The 20,000-nt window shown below is 43.9% G+C and overlaps 1 protein-coding gene across 1 annotated transcript in view; it reads left to right on the top strand.

The window, feature by feature from the left end:
- The window catches only part of oca2 (oculocutaneous albinism II), a 321,027-nt gene that overhangs the window by 80,260 nt on the left and 220,767 nt on the right, over window positions 1-20,000 (top strand). Inside the window, exons 10-13 of the mRNA XM_045687206.1 lie at window positions 6,428-6,499; window positions 7,639-7,704; window positions 8,755-8,811; window positions 11,154-11,278. Of these exons, the coding sequence (XP_045543162.1) occupies window positions 6,428-6,499; window positions 7,639-7,704; window positions 8,755-8,811; window positions 11,154-11,278 (320 nt within the window). The remainder of the gene's footprint in view (window positions 1-6,427; window positions 6,500-7,638; window positions 7,705-8,754; window positions 8,812-11,153; window positions 11,279-20,000) is intronic.

Genomic DNA, 20,000 nt, shown 5'->3' with positions numbered 1-20,000 from the left:
TCTGTGGGGTCTGTTTGTGTTTGTAAACAGAGCCCCAGGACCAGCTTGCTTAGGGGACTCTTCTCTAGGTTCATTTCGCTGTAGGTGATGGATTTGTTAGGGAAGGTTTGGGAATTGCTTCCTTTTAGGTGGTTGTAGAATTTAACGTCTCTTTTCTGGATTTTGACAATTTGCGGGTATCGGTCTAATTCTGCTCTGCATGCATAATTTGGTGTTTTACGTTGTACACTGAGGATATTTTGGCAGAATTCTGCATGCAGAGTCTCAATTTGGTGTTTGTCCCATTTTGTGAATTCTTGGTTGTTGAGCGGACTCCAGACCTCACAACCATAAAGGGTAACGGGTTCTATAACTGATTCAAGTATTGTTAACCAGATCCTAATTGGGATGTTGAATTTTATGTTTGTTTTGACGGCATAGAAGGCCCTTCTTGCCTTGTCTCTCAGATCGTTCGTCGCTTTGTGGAAGTTACCTGTGGCGTTGATGTTTAGGTCGAGGTATGTATAGTGTTTTGTGTGCTCTAGGGCAACGGTGTCTAAATGGAATTTGTATTCGTGGTCCTGGGAACTGGCCCTTTTTTGGAACACCATTATTTTTTGTCTTACTGAGGTTTACAGTCAGGGCCCAGGTCAGAATGCATGCAGAAGATCTAGGTGCTGCTGTAGGCTCTCCTTGGTTGGGGACAGAAGCACCAGATCAGCAGACATTTGACTTCAGATTCTAGTAGGGTGAGGCCGGGTGCTGCAGACTGTTCTAGTGCCCTCGCCAATTCGTTGATATATATGTTGAAGAGCGTGGGGCTTAAGCTGCATCCCTGTCTCACCCCACGGCCCGGTGGAAGGAAATGTGTGTGTTTTTTAGCCATTTTTAATTGCACACTTGTTGTTTGTTTGTGTAAATTGATTTTATAATGTATGTTTTGCCCCCCCCCAACACCACTTTCCATCAATTTGTATAGCAGACCCTCGTGCCAAATTGAGTCGGAAGCTTTTTGAAATCAACAAAGCATGAGAAGACTTTGCCTTTGTTTGTTTGTTTGTCAATTAGGATGTGCAGGGTGAATACGTGGTCTGTCGTACGGTAATTTGGTAAAAAGACAATTTGACATTTGCTCAATACATTGTTTTCACTGAGGAAATGTACGAGTCTGCTGTTAATGATAATGCGGAGGATTTTCCCAAGGTTGCTGTTGACTCATATCCCACGGTAGTTATTGGGGTCAAATTTGTCTCCACTTTTGTGGATTGGGGTGATCAGTCCTTGGTTCCAAATATTGGGGAAGATGCCAGAGCCAAGGATGATGTTAAAGAGTTTAAGTATAGCCAATCTGAATTTGTGGTCTATATATTTTATCATTTAATGTAGGATACCCACAGATGGAGGGCTTGTATTTTGTTGTTTAGTTTATTCAGTGTAATTGGAGAATCCAGTGGGTTCTGGTAGTCTTTAATAGATTATTCTAAGATTTGTATTTGATCATGTATATGTTTTTGCTGCTTGTTCTTTGTTATAGAGCCAAAAATATTGGAGAAGTGGTTTATCCATACATCTCCATTTTGGATAGATAACTCTTCGTGTTGTTTGTTTAGTGTTTTCCAATTTTCCCAGAAGTGGTTAGAGTCTATGGATTCTTCAATTACATTGAGTTTATTTCTGACGTGCTGTTCCTTCTTTTTCCGTAGTGTATTTCTGTGTTGTTTTAGTGATTCACCGTAGTGAAGGAGTAGACTCAGGTTTTCTGGGTCTCTATGTTTTTGATTGGATAGGTTTCTAAATTTCTTTCTTAGGTTTTGCATTCTTCATCAAACCATTTGTCATTGAAATTTGTATATTTCATAGGGGAGCTGAGAGGTAAAATATACTGTTTAGGTTTTCTACTGCCAAGTTTACACCTTCACTGTTACAGTGAAACATTTTGTCAAGGAATTGTCTAGAAGGGTTTGGGTTTGTTGTTGGCAGGTTTCCACACTACTTTCTTTCAATCTATAGCATTTCTTAATATTATTCAGTTCCTTTGGCTTTGATGCTTCATGATTGAGTATTGCTCTGTTCAAGTAGACCTGTGATCTTGCTGTGATCTGATAGAGGTGTCAGTGGGCTGACTGTGAACGCTCTCAGAGACTCTGGGTTGAGGTCAGTGATAAAGTAGTCTACAGTACTACTGCCAAGAGATGAGCTATAGGTGTACCTACCGTAGGAGTCCCCTCGAAGCCTACCATTGACTATGTAGAGACCCAGCGTGCAACAGAGTTGCAGGAGTTGTGACCTGTTTTTGTTGGTTATGTTGTCGTAGTTGTGTCTAGGGGGGCATATGGGGGAGGGAATGCTACCACCTGCAGGCAGGTGTTTGTCCCCCTGTGTGCTGAGGGTGTCAGGTTATTGTCCAGTTCTGGCATTTAGGTCACCACAGACTAGTACATGTCCCTGGGCATGGAAATGGTTGAGCTCTCCCTCTAAGATGGAGAAGCTGTCATTGTTAAAGTATGGGGATTCTAGTGGGGGATATAGGTAGGATGGAGAAGCTGTCTTCATTAAAGTATGGGGATTCTAGTGGGGGGATATAGGTAGGATGGAGAAGCTGTCTTCATTAAAGTATGGAGATTCTAGTGGGGGGATATAGGTAGGATGGAGAAGCTGTCTTCATTAAAGTATGGGGATTCTAGTGGGGGGGATATAGGTAGGATGGAGAAGCTGTCTTCATTTAAGTATGGAAATTCTAGTGGGGGGGGATATAGGTAGGATGAGGAAGCTGTCTCCATTAAAGTATGGAGATTCTAGTGGGGGGATATAGGTAGGAAGGTCGAAGCTGTCTTCATTAAAGTATGGGGATTCTAGTGGGGGGGATATAGGTAGGATGGAGAAGCTGTCTTCATTAAAGTATGGGGATTCTAGTGGGGGGATATAGGTAGGATGGAGAAGCTGTCTTCATTAAAGTATGGGGATTCTAGTGGGGGGGATATAGGTAGGATGGAGAAGCTGTCTTCATTAAAGTATGGGGATTCTAGTGGGGGGATATAGGTAGGATGGAGAAGCTGTCTTCATTATAGTATGGGGATTCTAGTGGGGGGATATAGGTAGGATGGAGAAGCTGTCTTCATTAAAGTATGGGGATTCTAGTGGGGGGATATAGGTAGGATGGAGAAGCTGTCTTCATTAAAGTATGGGGATTCTAGTGGGGGGATATAGGTAGGATGGAGAAGCTGTCTTCATTAAAGTATGGGGATTCTAGTGGGGGGATATAGGTAGCACACAGGAGGATGTTTTTCTCTGTTGAGATCATTTCCTTATTAATTTCTAGCCAGATGCAAAATGTTTCTGTTTTGATGAATTTAATAGAGTAGGTTAGGTCTGCTCTATACCAAATTAGCATATCCATTACACCTCCTGAGTCCCTTCCCTGTTTCACACCTGGTAGTTTGGTGGATGGGACTACCAGCTCTCTGTAACCTAGAGGGCAAGCAGTGGGTCCGTCTCCTCTATACCATGTTTCTTACCTGGTAGTGTGGTGGATGGGACTACCAGCTCTCTGTAACCTAGAGGGCAACCAGTGGGTCCATCTCCTCTATACCACCCACCTGGTAGTTTGGTGGATGGGACTACCAGCTCTCTGTAACCTAGAGGGCAACCGGTGGGTCCGTCTCCTCTATTTCACCCACCTGGTAGTTTGGTGGATGGGACTACCAGCTCTCTGTAACCTAGAGGGCAACCAGTGGGTCCGTCTCCTCTATACCACCCACCTGGTAGTGTGGTGGATGGGACTACCAGCTCTCTGTAACCTGGAGGGCAACCAGTGGGTCCGTCTCCTCTATACCACCCACCTGGTAGTTTGGTGGATGGAACTACCAGCTCTCTGTAACCTAGAGGGCAACCAGTGGGTCCGTATTCTCTATACCTCCCACCTGGTAGTTTGGTGGATGGAACTACCAGCTCTCTGTAACCTAGAGGGCAACCAGTGGGTCCGTCTCCTCTATACCATGTTTCTTACCTGGTAGTTTGATGGATGGGACTACCAGCTCTCTGTAACCTAGAGGGCAACTAGTGGGTCCGTCTCCTCTATACCACCCACCTGGTCGTTTGATGGATGGGACTACCAGCTGTCTGTAACCTAGAGGTCAACCAGTGGGTCCGTCTCCTCTGTACCACCCACCTGGTAGTGTGGTGGATGGGACTACCAGCTCTCTGTAACCTAGAGGACAACCAGTGGGTCCGTCTCCTCTATACCACCCACCTGGTAGTGTGGTGGATGGGACTACCAGCTCTCTGTAACCTAGAGGGTAACCAGTGGGTCTATCTCCTCTATACCAGGTTTCTTGTAGGATGACAATGTCTTTATTTCTGATTTCTTTGATGAAGTCTGGGTTCCTTGCTCTTTAGGCCAAAGGCAGATGACCTCAGACCTTGTATATTCCAGGATGATATAGTAAAAGCTTTGTGTTCCATAGTGTTGTTTTGGTATGGTTTAGGCCCCGGACCATCACAGTAGGTGTGATCAGAGCATGTTGAGCATCTGATACATACCTCTTAGGTTGCAGGATGGGGCTTGGGCAGGTGTAATAGTGGGGGTTGGGCCTGTTGCTCTGCTCACAGCCTGGGCATATGTCCTGCTGTCATGTTGAGGTCCTTGCCCCAGGGACGGGGGCATGGGGTGGGCAGAAGGGGCATAGGTCTGATATGGGAGGGCCTTTATAGGGTGTGGCCAGGGTTTGTTTGGGGTGGTCTTAGCTGGTTGGGGTGTGGCCAGGGTTTGTTTGGGGTGGTCTTAGCTGGTTGGGGTGTGGCCAGGGTTTGTTTGGGGTGGTTTTAGCTGGCCTTGGTGTGGATGGTGATGTTGTGGTCTGGGTGTAGGTCCTCTTGTTGTGGGTTCTCTCGGTGCAGGTCCTTCAGGAGGGGGTCTCGCTGGTCTGGGAGGGGGTCTGGGAGGGGGTCCCGCTGGTCTGGGAGGGTGTCTCGCAAGTCTGGGAGGGTATCTCGCTGGTCTGGGAGGGTGTCTCCCAGGTCTGGGAGGGTATCTCGCTGGTCTGGGAGGGTGTCTCGCTGGTCTGGGAGGGTATCTCGCTGGTCTGGGAGGGTGTCTCGCAGGTCTGGGAGGGTATCTCGCTGGTCTGGGAGGGTGTCTCGCTGGTCTGGGAGGGGGTCTGGCTGGTCTGGGATGGGGTCTGGGAGGGGGTCTCGCTGGTCTGGGAGGGTGTCTCGCAGGGTATCTCGCTGGTCTGGGAGGGTGTCTCGCTGGTCTGGGAGGGGGTCTCGCTGGTCTGGGAGGGGGTCTCGCTGGTCTGGGAGGGGCTTTCGCAGGTCTGGGAGGGTGTCTCGCTGGTCTGGGAGGGGGTCTCGCTGGTCTGGGAGGGGGTCTCGCTGGTCTGGGAAGGTATCTCGCTGGTCTGGGAAGGTATCTCGCTGGTCTGGGCTGGGTGCCCGTTGCTCCTGTGTGAGGTGCTGGGGCTACGGTTGATGGTGACGTCCTTCAGGGTCCTGGCAAAAGTTGGGATTGCTGCCTTGTAGAGGTGGACCTGGTCGTAAAGGCTGTTCAAGTCCAAGGTGGAGTGGTGGGCCAGGTAGACGTTAGGTTTTGGGGCACAGTCCTGGGAAATGCTTGCATTGACCCGCTGTATGGTGGCAGGGTGAAAGTATTTTCTTGGTAGCAGGGTGGAGATAACCACTTGTGCGTTGGGGGAAAGTGGAAGAAGCTTTTTCAATCACTCCCTTGAGTGCTGTGGCCACCCTTTCCTGCTGGGCCCTCAAGTCATTTGTGCCTGTGTGAATTAAGATGTGGCTGGGGAAGTCTAGTCTGTCCTCTGACAACAGCTCAAGGGCATGCCTAGTGTTTGGGCACCAGAGCTGGGGCCACTTCACTTCTTTCACCCTCTCGATCTCTCTCTCTCTCTCTCTCTCTCTCTCTCTCTTGCTCTCTTGTTCTCTTGTTCTCTCTCTCTCTCGCTCTCTCTATCCCGCTCTCTCTCGCTCTCTCTCGCTCTCTCTCGTGCTCTCTCTCTCTCGTGCTCTCTCTCTCTTGCTCTCTCGTGCTCTCTCTCTCTTGCTCTCTCGTGCTCTCTCTCTCTTGCTCTCTCTCTCTTGCTCTCTCTCTTGCTCTCTCTCTCTTGCTCTCTCTCGCTCTCTCGCTCTCTCGCTATCTCGCTCTCTCGCTCTCTCGCTCTCTCGCTCTCTCGCTCTCTCTCGCTCTCTTGCTCTCTCTCTCTCTCTCTCTCTCTCTCTCTCTCTCTCTCTCTCTATCGCAATTCAATTCAATTCAATTCAAAGGGCTTAGACAATAATAATGGACAACAAACAAAAGGGAAATAAACAATCAGAAATGAACATTACGCTCGCTCTGAAACTTTATCTGAAATTAAATCATGGGGACTGTTTTGTGTTGGCAGATATTGAATTATCTTGATAACTAACAAATTGACTGTTTTCTCTGTGTTGTCAGATTGTCCACCGTACTCTGGCGGCCATGTTGGGATCCCTGGCTGCCCTGGCTGCTCTGGCCATGATCGGAGATGTAAGACTTCACTACCTCTTTTTCACTGTGTTAACTTAATAATCAATGTTATATTCTAGTTAGTGACAGACTGTAAACAGAGGTATATTTTCTACTGATACATACTGTGTATCAACAGACAAAGCATTTAGTTCCTCTGTCTATCGGCTAGCTAGCATTTAGTGCCTCTGTCTATCGGCTAGCTATCATTTAGTTCCTCTGTCTATTGGCTAGTTATCATTTAGTTCCTCTGTCTATTGGCTAGCTATCATTTAGTTCCTCTGTCTATTGGCTATTGGTATCATTTAGTTCCTCTGTCTATTGGCTAGCTATCATTTAGTTCCTCTGTCTATTGGCTAGCTATCATTTAGTTCCTCTGTCTATTGGCTAGCTATCATTTAGTTCCTCTGTCTATTGGCTAGCGGTATCATTTAGTTCCTCTGTCTATTGACTAGCGGTAACATTTAGTTCCTCTGTCTATTGGCAAGCTATCATTTAGTTAATCTGTCTATTGGCTAGCTGTCATTTAGTTCCTCTGTCTATTGGCTAGCGGTATCATTTAGTTCCTCTGTCTATTGGCTAGCTATCATTTAGTTCATCTGCCTATTGGCTAGCAGTATCATTTAGTTCCTCTGTCTATTGGCTAGTTATCATTTAGTTACTCTGTCTATTGGCTAGCTATCATTTAGTTCCTCTGTCTATTGGCTATTGGTATCATTAATTCCTCTGTCTATTGGCTAGCAGTATCATTTAGTTCCTTTGTCTATTGGCTAGCTATCATTTAGTTCATCTGCCTATTTTCAAGCAGTATCATTTAGTTCCTCTGTCTATTGGCTAGCTATCATTTAGTTCATCTGCCTATTGGCTAGCTATCATTTAGTTCCTCTGTCTATTGGCTAGCGGTATCATTTAGTTCCTCTGTCTATTGGCTAGCTATCATTTAGTTCATCTGCCTATTGGCTAGCTATCATTTAGTTCCTCTGTCTATTGGCTAGCGGTATCATTTAGTTCCTCTGTCTATTGGCTAGCGGTATCATTTAGTTCCTCTGTCTATTGGCTAGCTATCATGTAGTTCCTCTGTCTATTGGCTAGCGGTATCATTTAGTTCCTCTGTCTATTGGCTAGCAGAATCATTTAGTTTCTCTCTGTCTGTCTTACAGCGTCCCAGTCTGAGCACTGTGGTGGAGTGGATCGACTATGAGACTCTGGCTCTTCTGTTTGGCATGGTAAGTCAGTCACGCCTTGGCTGAGTCTCAAATGGCACCCTATTACCTATATAGTGCACTACTTTATACTACAGACCTATTCTAGTTCTCTGTATTAGGTTTACAGATGGTTCTAGTTTTCTGTATTACAATTACATATGGTTCTAGTTCTCTGTATTATGATTACAGATGGTTCTAGTTCTCTGTATTATGATTATAGATGGTTCTAGTTCTCTGTATTAGGATTACATATGGTTCTAGTTCTCTGTATTACGATTACAGATGGTTCTAGTTCTCTGTATTATGATTACAGATGGTTCTAGTTCTCTGTATTACGATTACAGATGGTTCTAGTTCTCTGTATTAGGATTACAGACGGTTCTAGTTCTCTGTATTACGATTAAAGATGTTCTAGTTCTCTGTATTACGATTAAAGATGGTTCTAGTTCTCTGTATTAGGATTACATATGGTTCTAGTTCTCTGTATTACGATTACAGATGGTTCTAGTTCTCTGTATTATGATTACAGATGGTTCTAGTTCTCTGTATTATGATTACATATGGTTCTAGTTCTCTGTATTATGATTACAGATGGTTCTAGTTCTCTGTATTATTATTACAGATGGTTCTAGTTCTCTGTATTAGGATTACAGATGGTTCTAGTTCTCTGTATTACAATTACAGATGGTTCTAGTTCTCTGTATTACGATTAAAGATGGTTCTAGTTCTCTGTATAACGATTACAAATGGTTCTAGTTCTCTGTATTAGGATTACATATGGTTCTAGTTCTCTGTATTATGATTACAGATGGTTCTAGTTCTCTGTATTAGGATTACAGATGGTTCTAGTTCTCTGTATTATGATTACAGATGGTTCTAGTTCTCTGTATTATGAGTACAGATGTTCTAGTTCTCTGTATTAGGATTACAGATGATTCTAGTTCTCTGTATTAGGATTACAGGTGGTTCTAGTTCTCTGTATTATGAGTACAGATGTTCTAGTTCTCTGTATTAGGATTACAGATGATTCTAGTTCTCTGTATTATAACAGGTTTCCTCTTTCCCTTACAGATGATTCTAGTTGCCATCTTCTCAGAGACTGGCTTCTTTGACTACTGTGCTGTGAAGGTGAGTTGGTCAACTGGCTTCTTTGACTACTGTGCTGTGAAGGTTGGTCAACAGTGACACTGTCCTGAGTGACTCTAAATGTTACCTTCCAGTAGGTCTAACCACTGTCCTTAATGACTCTAAATGTTGCCTTCCAGTAGGTCTAACCACTGTCCTTAATGACTCTAAATGTTGCCTTCCAGTAGGTCTAACCACTGTCCTGAATGACTCTAAATGTTACCTTCCAGTAGGTCTAACCACTGTCCTGAATGACTCTAACCTTCCAGTAGGTCTAACCACTGTCCTGAATGACTCTAAATGTTACCTTCCAGTAGGTCTAACCACTGTCCTGAATGACTCTAAATGTTGCCTTCCAGTAGGTCTAATCACTGTCCTGAGTGACTCTAAATGTTCCCTTCCAGTAAGTCTAACCACTGTCCTGAATGACTGTAAATGTTGCCTTCCAGTAGGTCTAACCACTGTCCTGAATGACTCTAAATGTTGCCTTCCAGTAGGTCTAACCACTGTCCTGAATGACTCTAAATGTTGCCTTCCAGTAGGTCTAACCACTGTCCTGAATGACTCTAAATGTACCGGCAGACAGGATGTGTTAAAATGATTTTTTCTATAATGTATGGTTGGATACTGAGGCCCCTTATAACGTTGTGAAGTAAAATTAGACGATGCAAAATTCTTCCTGGTGTAACAGATGTAATCGTACTCTCTTTTAGCAGTGTCTAATAAATAAATGCATTATTAAACTGGCTCATAGTGTCTAACAGGACACCGTACATATTTAGAGACCCGTTATTAATGTACACAGTGACAGTGTTAAAACAGGACATACCGCCGGCACAGAATGATCAGACTGGGAATCATTTACGTTCGCCATCTCCCGCCCTATCTGGAAACATAGCCAATGACATTATATCTTAATGACATCTGACTTGAACCAACCAATTAGAATGCATAAACATTTAATACACATGGAAACATAACAAGCCACGTTACGGTGGCACACTAAAATAGATAGAAATCATGTAGAATGGGTCATCCAGCTATGGAAAGTCTTGAAATTCATATTTTGTCTTATGTTAAAAGACAGGAAACTGCTCCCAAGAGGAAGAAATGTAGAGAGGTCTGAGATCAGAGGGAGGAAGAGAGGTCTGAGATCAGAGGAAGGTAGAGAGGTCTGAGATCAGAGGGAGGTAGAGAGGTCTGAGATCAGAGGAAGGTAGAGAGGTCTGAGATCAGGGGGAGGTAGAGAGGTCTGAGATCAGGGAGAGGTAGAGAGGTCTGAGATCAGGGAGAGGTAGAGAGGTCTGAGATCAGGGAGAGGTAGAGAGGTCTGAGATCAGAGGAAGGTAGAGAGGTCTGAGATCAGAGGAAGGTAGAGAGGTCTGAGATCAGAGGAAGGTAGAGAGGTCTGAGATCAGGGGGAGGTAGAGAGGTCTGAGATCAGGGAGAGGTAGAGAGGTCTGAGATCAGGGAGAGGTAGAGAGGTCTGAGATCAGGGAGAGGTAGAGAGGTCTGAGATCAGGGGAAGGTAGAGAGGTCTGAGATCAGAGGAAGGTAGAGAGGTCTGAAATCAGGGTGAAGTAGAGAGGTCTGAGATCAGGAGGAGGTAGAGAGGTCTGAGATCAGGGAGAGGTAGAGAGGTCTGAGATCAGGGAGAGGTAGAGAGGTCTGAGATCAGGGAGAGGTATAGAGGTCTGAGATCAGAGGAAGGTAGAGAGGTCTGAGATCAGAGGAAGGTAGAGAGGTCTGAGATCAGGGAGAGGTAGAGAGGTCTGAGATCAGGGTGAGGTAGAGAGGTCTGAGATCAGGGTGAGGTAGAGAGGTCTGAGATCAGGGAGAGGTAGAGAGGTCTGAGATCAGGGAGAGGTAGAGAGGTCTGAGATCAGGGTGAGGTAGAGAGGTCTGAGATCAGGGTGAGGTAGAGAGGTCTGAGATCAGGGTGAGGTAGAGAGATCTGAGATCAGGGTGAGGTAGAGAGGTCTGAGATCAGAGGGAGGTAGAGAGGTAGAGAGGTCTCACAGCCCTGTCATAAATGACTTCCTATTTCCTATATATTGCGTTGCTTTTGACCAGAACCCAGTGGGTCAAACGCAATGCACTATATCAGGAAGCAGGTGCCAATTGGTATGCAGGCTCTGTGGTATTATCCCAGTCACATCCTCTCTCCACTCTCATCCTCTCTCCACTCTCATCCTCTCTCTACCCTCATCCCCTCATCCTCACTCCACCCTCATCCTCACTCCACCCTCATGTAGTGAATATTTTAGGTTAAATCATATTTAGTGGATATTTTCGGTGTAATAATATTTAGTGAATCTTTAACATGTCTCCTCTCCCCCCTCCAGGCCTACCAGCTGTCCAGAGGAAAGGTCTGGCCCATGATCATCATCCTGTGTCTCATAGCAGCCATCTTGTCTGCCTTCCTGGACAATGTCACTACTATGATGCTCTTCACTCCTGTTACCATCAGGTACAGTGTAGTAGCCATCAGGTACAGCTGTTACCATCAGGTACAGCTGTTACCATCGGGTACAGCTGTTACCATCAGGGACAGCTGTTACCATCAGGGACAGCTGTTACCATCAGGGACAGTGTAATAACCATCAAGTACAGTGTAATAACCATCAGGTACAGCTGTTACCATCAGGTACAGTGTAATAACCATCAGGTACAGCTGTTACCATCAGGTACAGCTGTTACCATCAGGTACAGTGTAAACCCATAGCTGTTACCATCAGGTACAGTGTAAACCCATAGCTGTTACCATCAGGTACAGCTGTTACCATCAGGTACAGTGTAAACCCATAGCTGTTACCATCAGGTACAGCTGTTACCATCAGGTACAGTGTAAACCCATAGCTGTTACCATCGGGTACAGTGTAAACCCATAGCTGTTACCATCGGGTACAGCTGTTACCATCGGGTACAGCTGTTACCATCCGGTACAGCTGTTACCATCAGCTACAGCGTAATAACCATCAGGTACAGTGTTATAACCATCAGCTACAGCTGTTACCATCAGCTACAGCTGTTACCATCAGGTACAGTGTAAACCCATAGCTGTTACCATCGGGTACAGCTGTTACCATCAGGTACAGCTGTTATCATCAGGTACAGTGTTATAACCATCAGGTACAGCTGTTACCATCGGGTACAGCTGTTAGCATCGGGTACAGCTGTTAGCATCGGGTACAGCTGTTAGCATCAGGTACAGCTGTTACCATCAGGTACAGTGTTATAACCAACAGGTACAGCTGTTACCATCAGCTGCAGCTGTTACCATCGGGTACAGCTGTTACCATCAGGTACAGTGTAATAACCATCAGGTACAGCTGTTACCATCAGGTACAGCTTTCACCATCAGGTACATTGTAATAACCATCAGGTACAGCTGTTACCATCAGGTACAGCTGTTACCATCAGGTACAGTGTAATAACCATCAGGTACAGCTGTACCATCAGGTACAGTGTAATAACCATCAGGTACAGCTGTTACCATCAGGTACAGCTGTTACCATCAGGTACAGTGTAATAACCATCAGGTACAGCTGTTTCCATCAGGTACAGTGTAATAACCATCAGGTACAGCTGTTACCATCAGGTACAGCTGTTACCATCGGGTACAGCTGTTACCATCGGGTACAGCTGTTATCATCGGGTAAAGGGTAAACCCATAGCTGTCACCATCAGGTACAGTGTAAACCCATAGCTGTTACCATCAGCTACAGCTGTTACCATCGGGTACAGCTGTTACCATCGGGTACAGCTGTTACCATCGGGTACATCTGTCACCATCGGGTACATCTGTCACCATCGGGTACATCTGTCACCATCGGGTACAGCTGTCACCATCGGGTACAGCTGTCACCATCAGGTACAGTGTAAACCCATAGCTGTTACCATCAGGTACAGTGTTGTCGTGTCTTTGGCTATGCCGGATTAAGTGATATGACATGCTAACCTATAAAATCTTTTCTCTGTAATTAATATTACCTGATTAAGCTAATCATGTAAATGTAATTAACTAGAAAGTCGGGGCACCACGGAAGAACGTTTATAGAGCCGTTATCTTCCGAATAAACTCTTAAAATACTTAGTAATACTTTACATCGGTAGCAGTCAATATTAACCCTTATCTTATTTTCAGTCTCATAATGAAAGTTGTAAATTCTTGGCTATCTTCACGAACCCTGGCTAACAAGTTGAATCAGCAATACCAAATTGGGTTTAATTATTTATTTACTAAATACCTAAACTAATCATACAGAATACAAATGATATCATACAGAAAACATCCCTGGTAGACGGAACCTGTATGAAAGCTGGTTACACAAAGGAAAGGGGGTTGGGCTTGAATAAAAGAGCGGGAAGACTTAGGAACGAAGAAACAGCAGCTATGCTAACGTAAATACATTATCTTATGCATTACTAAATTACCGCCCATTTGGAAAAGGAAAATGCAATAAATATTTACTCTGAGCTGCGCTTCGGTATATTGGTCGTAGATGCTGGCCGGGTTGGCCAACAGATCTTCCTATCCTCGGAAGAATGTCTCTGGTGGTAAATTGGATACGTGGTGGTATCTTCGTCCGTCTGTTAGACTGGATCCGTCGTCCGTCCTTTCCTAGCCCCCGTCTACAGCGGCCGCTGCTAACTCAACGGCTAGGAAGTATCACTTCTGTAGTGAATAAGCTCAAAGTTCATACCATTCGCCACCAAAGCTCACGCCGAGGTTGGCTTAGTTCTGTACTTGACGTGTGTCCTTCTAACGTAGAGGCTGCAGACCTCACGTACTGGAACCACGTGGTTATCTTTTCGTCAAAGGCTTATATAGTGGAGAGGGGGAAGGATGTGTTTCATCGTTTATAACCCCTGTCTCTTCACAGGGGTGGGCCACTGATCAAGCAGGGCACTTTACTTATGAAAACCCAATTCTCTCATTTGGAAGCTAAAATTACATTTAATCTCCTAACAAACAATTTCAATATCAAACATTTCAATTGCATAACACTTCCATGTGACTCTGATAACTAGAGGGTGTATACTTTCCCAGGTACAGTTTATGTCGTCCTGTCATCAGTCATAATGTCTCAGATGACAACCGAACTGACATACACACTCATTACGTTCCCAAGCATATTTCCAACTGGTTTTATTACCAAAATATGGTTCCTTTTCCCCATTTGTTTGATGTTCCCAGACTCTCTATATTTAACACAGGCTATTCAAGTCCTTCAGTAGGGTCAGAGAGGGGAAGGGAGAAAGGTATTTATGGGGGGGGGTCATAAACCTTACCCACAGGCCAACGTCATGACAGTCCCCCCATGTTGGGTTCAATCTTGCGATTAACCTCTATGGGCTAGGTGGGACGCTTGCATTATGAACACCTTCCTATTGAGTTGAACATCTTCCTATTGAGTTGAATACCTTCCTATTGAGATGAACACCTTCCTATTGAGATGAACACCTTCCTATTGGGTTGAACATTAGAACACCTTCCTATTGAGTTGAACACCTTCCTATTGAGTTGAACACCTTCCTATTGAGTTGAACACCTTCCTATTGAGTTGAACACTTTCCTATTGAGTTGAACACCTTCCTATTGGGTTGAACACCTTCCTATTGAGTTGAACATTATGAACACCTTCCTATTGAGTTGCACCCCCCTTTTCCCTTAGCCTCTCTGGGCTGGGCGGGACGAATTCGTCCCACCTACGTAACAGCCACTGGCAGCCTGTGGCGCGATTTTCAAAACGTTAAAAATCCTATTACTTCAATTTCTCAAACATATGACTATTTTACAGCTATTTAAAGACAAGACTCTCGTTAATCTAACCACACTGTCCGATTTCAAAAAGGCTTTACAACGAAAGCAAAACATTAGATTATGTCAGCAGAGTACCAAGCCAGAAATAATCAGACACCCATTTTTCAAGCCAGCATATAATGTCACCAAAACCCAGAAGACAGCTAAATGCAGCACTCACCTTTGATGATCTTCATCAGATGACAACCCTAGGACATTATGTTATACAATACATGCATGTTTTGTTCAATCAAGTTCATATTTATATCAAAAACCAGCTTTTTACATTAGCATGTGACGTTCAGAACTAGCATACCCCCGCAAACTTCCGGGGAATTCGCTAACATTTTACTAAATTACTCACGATAAACGTTCACAAAAAGCATAACAATTATTTTAAGAATTATAGATACAGACCTCCTCTATGCACTCGATATGTCCGATTTTAAAATAGCTTTTTGGTGAAAGCACATTTTGCAATATTCTAAGTACATAGCCCAGGCATCACGGGCTCGCTATTTAGACACCCGGCAAGTTTAGCACTCACCATAATCATATTTACTATTATAAAAGTTTGATTACCTTTTGTTGTCTTCGTCAGAATGCACACCCAGGACTGCTACTTCAATAACAAATGTTGGTTTGGTCCAAAATAATCCATCGTTATATCCGAATAGCGGCGTTTTGTTCGTGCCTTCCAGACACTATCCGAAATAGTAAAGAAGTGTCGCGCGCATGGCGCAATTCGTGACAATAAAATTCTAAATATTCCATTACCGTACTTCGAAGCATGTCAACCGCTGTTTAAAATACATTTTTACGAAATTTTTCTCGTAGAAAACCGATAATATTCCGACAGGGAATCTCCTTTTCGGCAAACAGAGGAAAAAATCCCAAAGGCGGGGGCGGTCGGGGTCACGCGCATAAGCCAGTGTCCCTTGATCGGCCACTTGAGAAAGGCGATAATGTGTTTCAGCCTGGGGCTGGAATGATGACATTCTGTTTTTTCCCGGGCTCTGAGCGCCTATGGACGACGTGGGAAGTGTCACGTTAGAGCAGAGATCCTTAGTAAATGATAGAGATGGAAAAGAAGTTCAAGAAATGGTCAGACAGGCCACTTCCTGTAAAGGAATCTCTCAGGTTTTGACCTGCCATTTGAGTTCTGTATACTCACAGACACCATTCAAACAGTTTTAGAAAATTTAGGGTGTTTTCTATCCATATGTAATAAGTATATGCATATTCTAGTTACTGGGTAGGAGTGGTAACCAGATTAAATCGGGTATGTTTTTTATCCAGCCGTGTCAATACTGCCCCCTAGCCCTAACAGGTTAAACTGCATGTTGTAAACCAACATAAAAATGAACGTGGGTTGTCCTGGTTGTGGATCATCGTTGTGGTCCCCATCTGGCGGTCGACCCGGGTAGGGTGTCTGCAAATGAAGAAGTCCGCTCCAAGGCTGGGCAGCAGATGTCCAGTTGGTGGTTGCTATTGCAGTCCCCCCTCTGGTGGTCGACCCGGGTAGGGTCTCTGCAAATGAAGAAGTCCGTTCCATGGCTCGGCAGCGGATGTCCGGATTGGGATCGCCGTTCCGGACCCGTCGTCTGGTCGTCCAGACTGGAATATCTGGGCAGTAACTTAGGCAGACGTTAACAACGCACACACACTCATGAAATATATCATTACATTTCCTCCCAAATGAGCGGCGTTGTGGCACTAACTGATGGTTGTATGGGGGAGTTGTTTATGGCTTTATCACTTTCTATGTGCCGAAGAAAATGAAACAAAATGAATGAAAGCATAAACAAAACAAAATATAGTTATGCCACCTTAATCATCTAATTGGACTGTATTCTATCTACGTCCATGGTCTTGGCAAAATGACCCTATCATGGCATTGTCTAATGTCATATTTAGGGCTTTCCTAATTTGCGGGGTGGCGCTTAGGGTACTATCCTAAGTTGACAACTATATGATAAGTCTACAGCTGTAAGGCACTAGTTTTGGGCAGTCTACAGGGATGACCTGCGGACTTCTGGTTAGAAAACTGGTGAGTGCTGTAGAGTCAAAGGCCTAGAAGTAAATGTTCAACTTTACTAAGGCTGGTATTTTGCTTGGACCCTTAAGTAATCCTAGCATAAATCCTAATTGGATGTTCCGTTGTGCATGTGCGTTTATGCTTACACAATCGCGCATTTCAAGGGAAGAAAACCAGGTATCCTGGCAGATTACAACTTGTTCAGAATGAGTCTGATGTAGTCAGGTAATTTTCAGGTCAATGGGTTGTATTTATTAGTGGCATGTGCCATTGGAAGAGTGCAATGGAGATTCCCTTCCCCGTGTTGCACTCTGAGTGACTCCTATGTCGCTATTATCAATAGCAATTTAACTTGTGAGGTTACTAATCCTCTTACTGAGTGTTGCTGGACTGACTGTGGTATTGGTACTGGTATTCAAGGGGTCCAGTTGTCCTACCGATTTATTCAGTTCCTCAACTAGCAGAATGTTTTCATTTCATGCTTTTGTCAATAGTTGCTCAGTTCTCTCCACCTGTGCCCTCATGTTAGCCATGTCTTGCACGTGCTTCAGCTGTGCACTGTGGTATTGGACCAATGCCAACCTTTGATGGCGATACATAAGTGCTAAAGTGGAGAGAACCGTCACAAAGCCTGTGTTTGATGGTTGATTTTGGAGAGCGTTCGCAATTTCGGCTGTTTTTTCACTAATGGCATAATTAGGGTTGTTATCGCTGCTGAGGTCAGAGATCAACCCTTTTATGGGTGGAGGTTCACTAATTAGCAGAGGAGTGGTGACCACCTCCTTTGGTAGCTTGCACATTATTAGAAAAATTTAGAGGAAAAACTTTCCTATTTTTTTTTTCAATGTTTGGGTTTGGAATTCATTGGAAGCTGCAAAGACAAGTTTAATCTATTCATAGATGTTGATGAACCATCAGTACTGTACCAGTAATGTGGAAGTTGGACGTGAATGAATTTGCAAAAGCAAATTGAATTAATTAATCAATGCCAATGATTAATCATACCTGGGTAGGCTATCTGGGTATTAAACTTGAATTAACCTGAGAGGTTGCTTCATCCAGGTTAATATGGGAAGTTTAAAAGTGTCTCATTTGATTGCAAGAACATTAAGGTATGTTCAACAATTTAACTTATTAAATTGAATGAGATGATAATCCATACAATCTCCATTGATTGGATATCATAAGTGTAAACAGTAGTTCAAATGTTGGGAACACCGCCCACTATGGTGCACTTCTTCCTTGGGCCGAAGCCACATGGGATTCCCGCGGGGGCGGGACTTCTGTCAGTACTGGATTACTGAATGGGTTTTGCAAAAACCAAATTTTACTGATTGATCAATTTTAATGATAAATCAAACCTGTATAGGCTATTTGGGATTTAAACTTTAATCAACCTGAGAGGTTTATTCATCTAGGTTAATGTGGAAAAAAGTTTACAATGTCTCATTTAGAAAACTCATCAATTTGGATATTATTTAAAAGATCCACGTGAGAATGTAAATCTGGCAATTTCACTTATTAGTTCAATTGAATAAGACATCGATATCCGTCTGGATATCACGAGTAACGACTTGAGTGTCACCTGACTAATTCTTCTTGAAGGAAAGTACTGGTGACTCTTCAGAGGTCCCTGCTGGCACACGCTGAAATCAAACGGAAGTACCCAGGGCGGGACTTTCGTTCCGCAAGTCGGATGAATTACAATGTGGCAAAAAACAAAATGGCTGTTTTCCCTTTTGTTAGCTTAGCATCTCGAGCAAGCTAATGCTACTTTATGCCTGAAAAATGCTCAACATAGGATTCCCTTGGCAAGGGAAAGGTTTTACTTATAACGTATTATGTTCAAACCCTTTTCGGCGATATTTGATGATGTTTTAACCGGAACTCGCGGCAAACAACGAAATGCACCGTGGTCTACTCGCATCGAAACGCGAGAGAGACAGAGAGATACTTATCGCTGGTCAAGCTAATCTCTCCTAAATTTCAATTGGCTGGCTCTTTGTCCTCGCTCGAGAAATTAATAATGACCTAGCCAACACGCGTCTGAAACGCGCGAGGCAGAAATAGCCCAGCGTTTGGCCAAACGCGCTATTTCTCAGATAGCTTTATCAGCCCTCATACAGAACTGTATAGTTTAAGCTCCCCACTGACTACCTCAGAGCACAACACGGAGGCGATTCTCCAGAGCACACACGCACCAATAATTCCAGTCTACAATTCCCATAATGTATATAATAAACTTGGTATATTATGTAATCTGCTTTTCAATTTTATATAGGCTGAATCAAAATTAAAGCGTCATCCTATTTTAGATTCCTCACAGGGGCACCATATGTCGTGTCTTTGGCTATGCCGGATTAAGTGATATGACATGCTAACCTATAAAATCCTTTCTCTGTAATTAATATTACCTGATTAAGCTAATCATGTAAATGTAATTAACCCTTATCTTATTTTCAGTCTCATAATGAAAGTTGTAAATTGTTGGCTATCTTAACGAACCCTGGCTAACAAGTTGAATCAGCAATACCAAATTGGGTTTAATTATTTATTTACTAAATACCTAAACTAATCACACAGAATTACATATACACAGAATACAAATGATGTCATACAGAAAACATCCCTGGTAGATGGAACCTGTATGAAAGCTGGTTACACAAAGGAAAGGGGGTTGGGCTTGAATGAAAGAGCGGGAAGACTTAGGAACAAAGAAACAGCAGCTATGCTAACGTAAATACATTATCTTATGCATTACTAAATTACCGCCCATTTGGAAAAGGAAAATGCAATAAATATTTACTCTGAGCTGCGCTTCGGTATATTGGTCGTAGATGCTGGCCGGGTTGGCCAACAGATCTTCCTGTCCTCGGAAGAATGTCTCTGGTGGTAAATTGGATACGTGGTGGTATTTTCATCCGTCTGTTAGACTGGATCCGTCGTCCGTCCTTTCCTAGCCCCCGTCTACAGCGGCCGCTGCTAACTCAACGGCTAGGAAGTATCACTTCTGTAGTGAATAAGCTCAAAGTTCATACCATTCGCCACCAAAGCTCACGCCGAGGTTGGCTTAGTTCTGTACTTGACGTGTGTCCTTCTAACGTAGAGGCTGCAGACCTCACGTACTGGAACCACGTGGTTATCTTTTCGTCAAAGGCTTATATAGTGGAGAGGGGGAAGGATGTGTTTCATCGTTTATAACCCCTGTCTCTTCACAGGGGTGGGCCACTGATCAAGCAGGGCACTTTACTTATGAAAACCCAATTCTCTCATTTGGAAGCTAAAATTACATTTAATCTCCTAACAAACAATTTCAATATCAAACATTTCAATTGCATAACACTTCCA

This window comes from Salmo salar, chromosome ssa10, assembly GCF_905237065.1.
Source record: "Salmo salar chromosome ssa10, Ssal_v3.1, whole genome shotgun sequence".
Lineage (NCBI taxonomy): Eukaryota > Metazoa > Chordata > Actinopteri > Salmoniformes > Salmonidae > Salmo > Salmo salar.
This window is presented reverse-complemented; position numbering and strand designations above follow the sequence as displayed.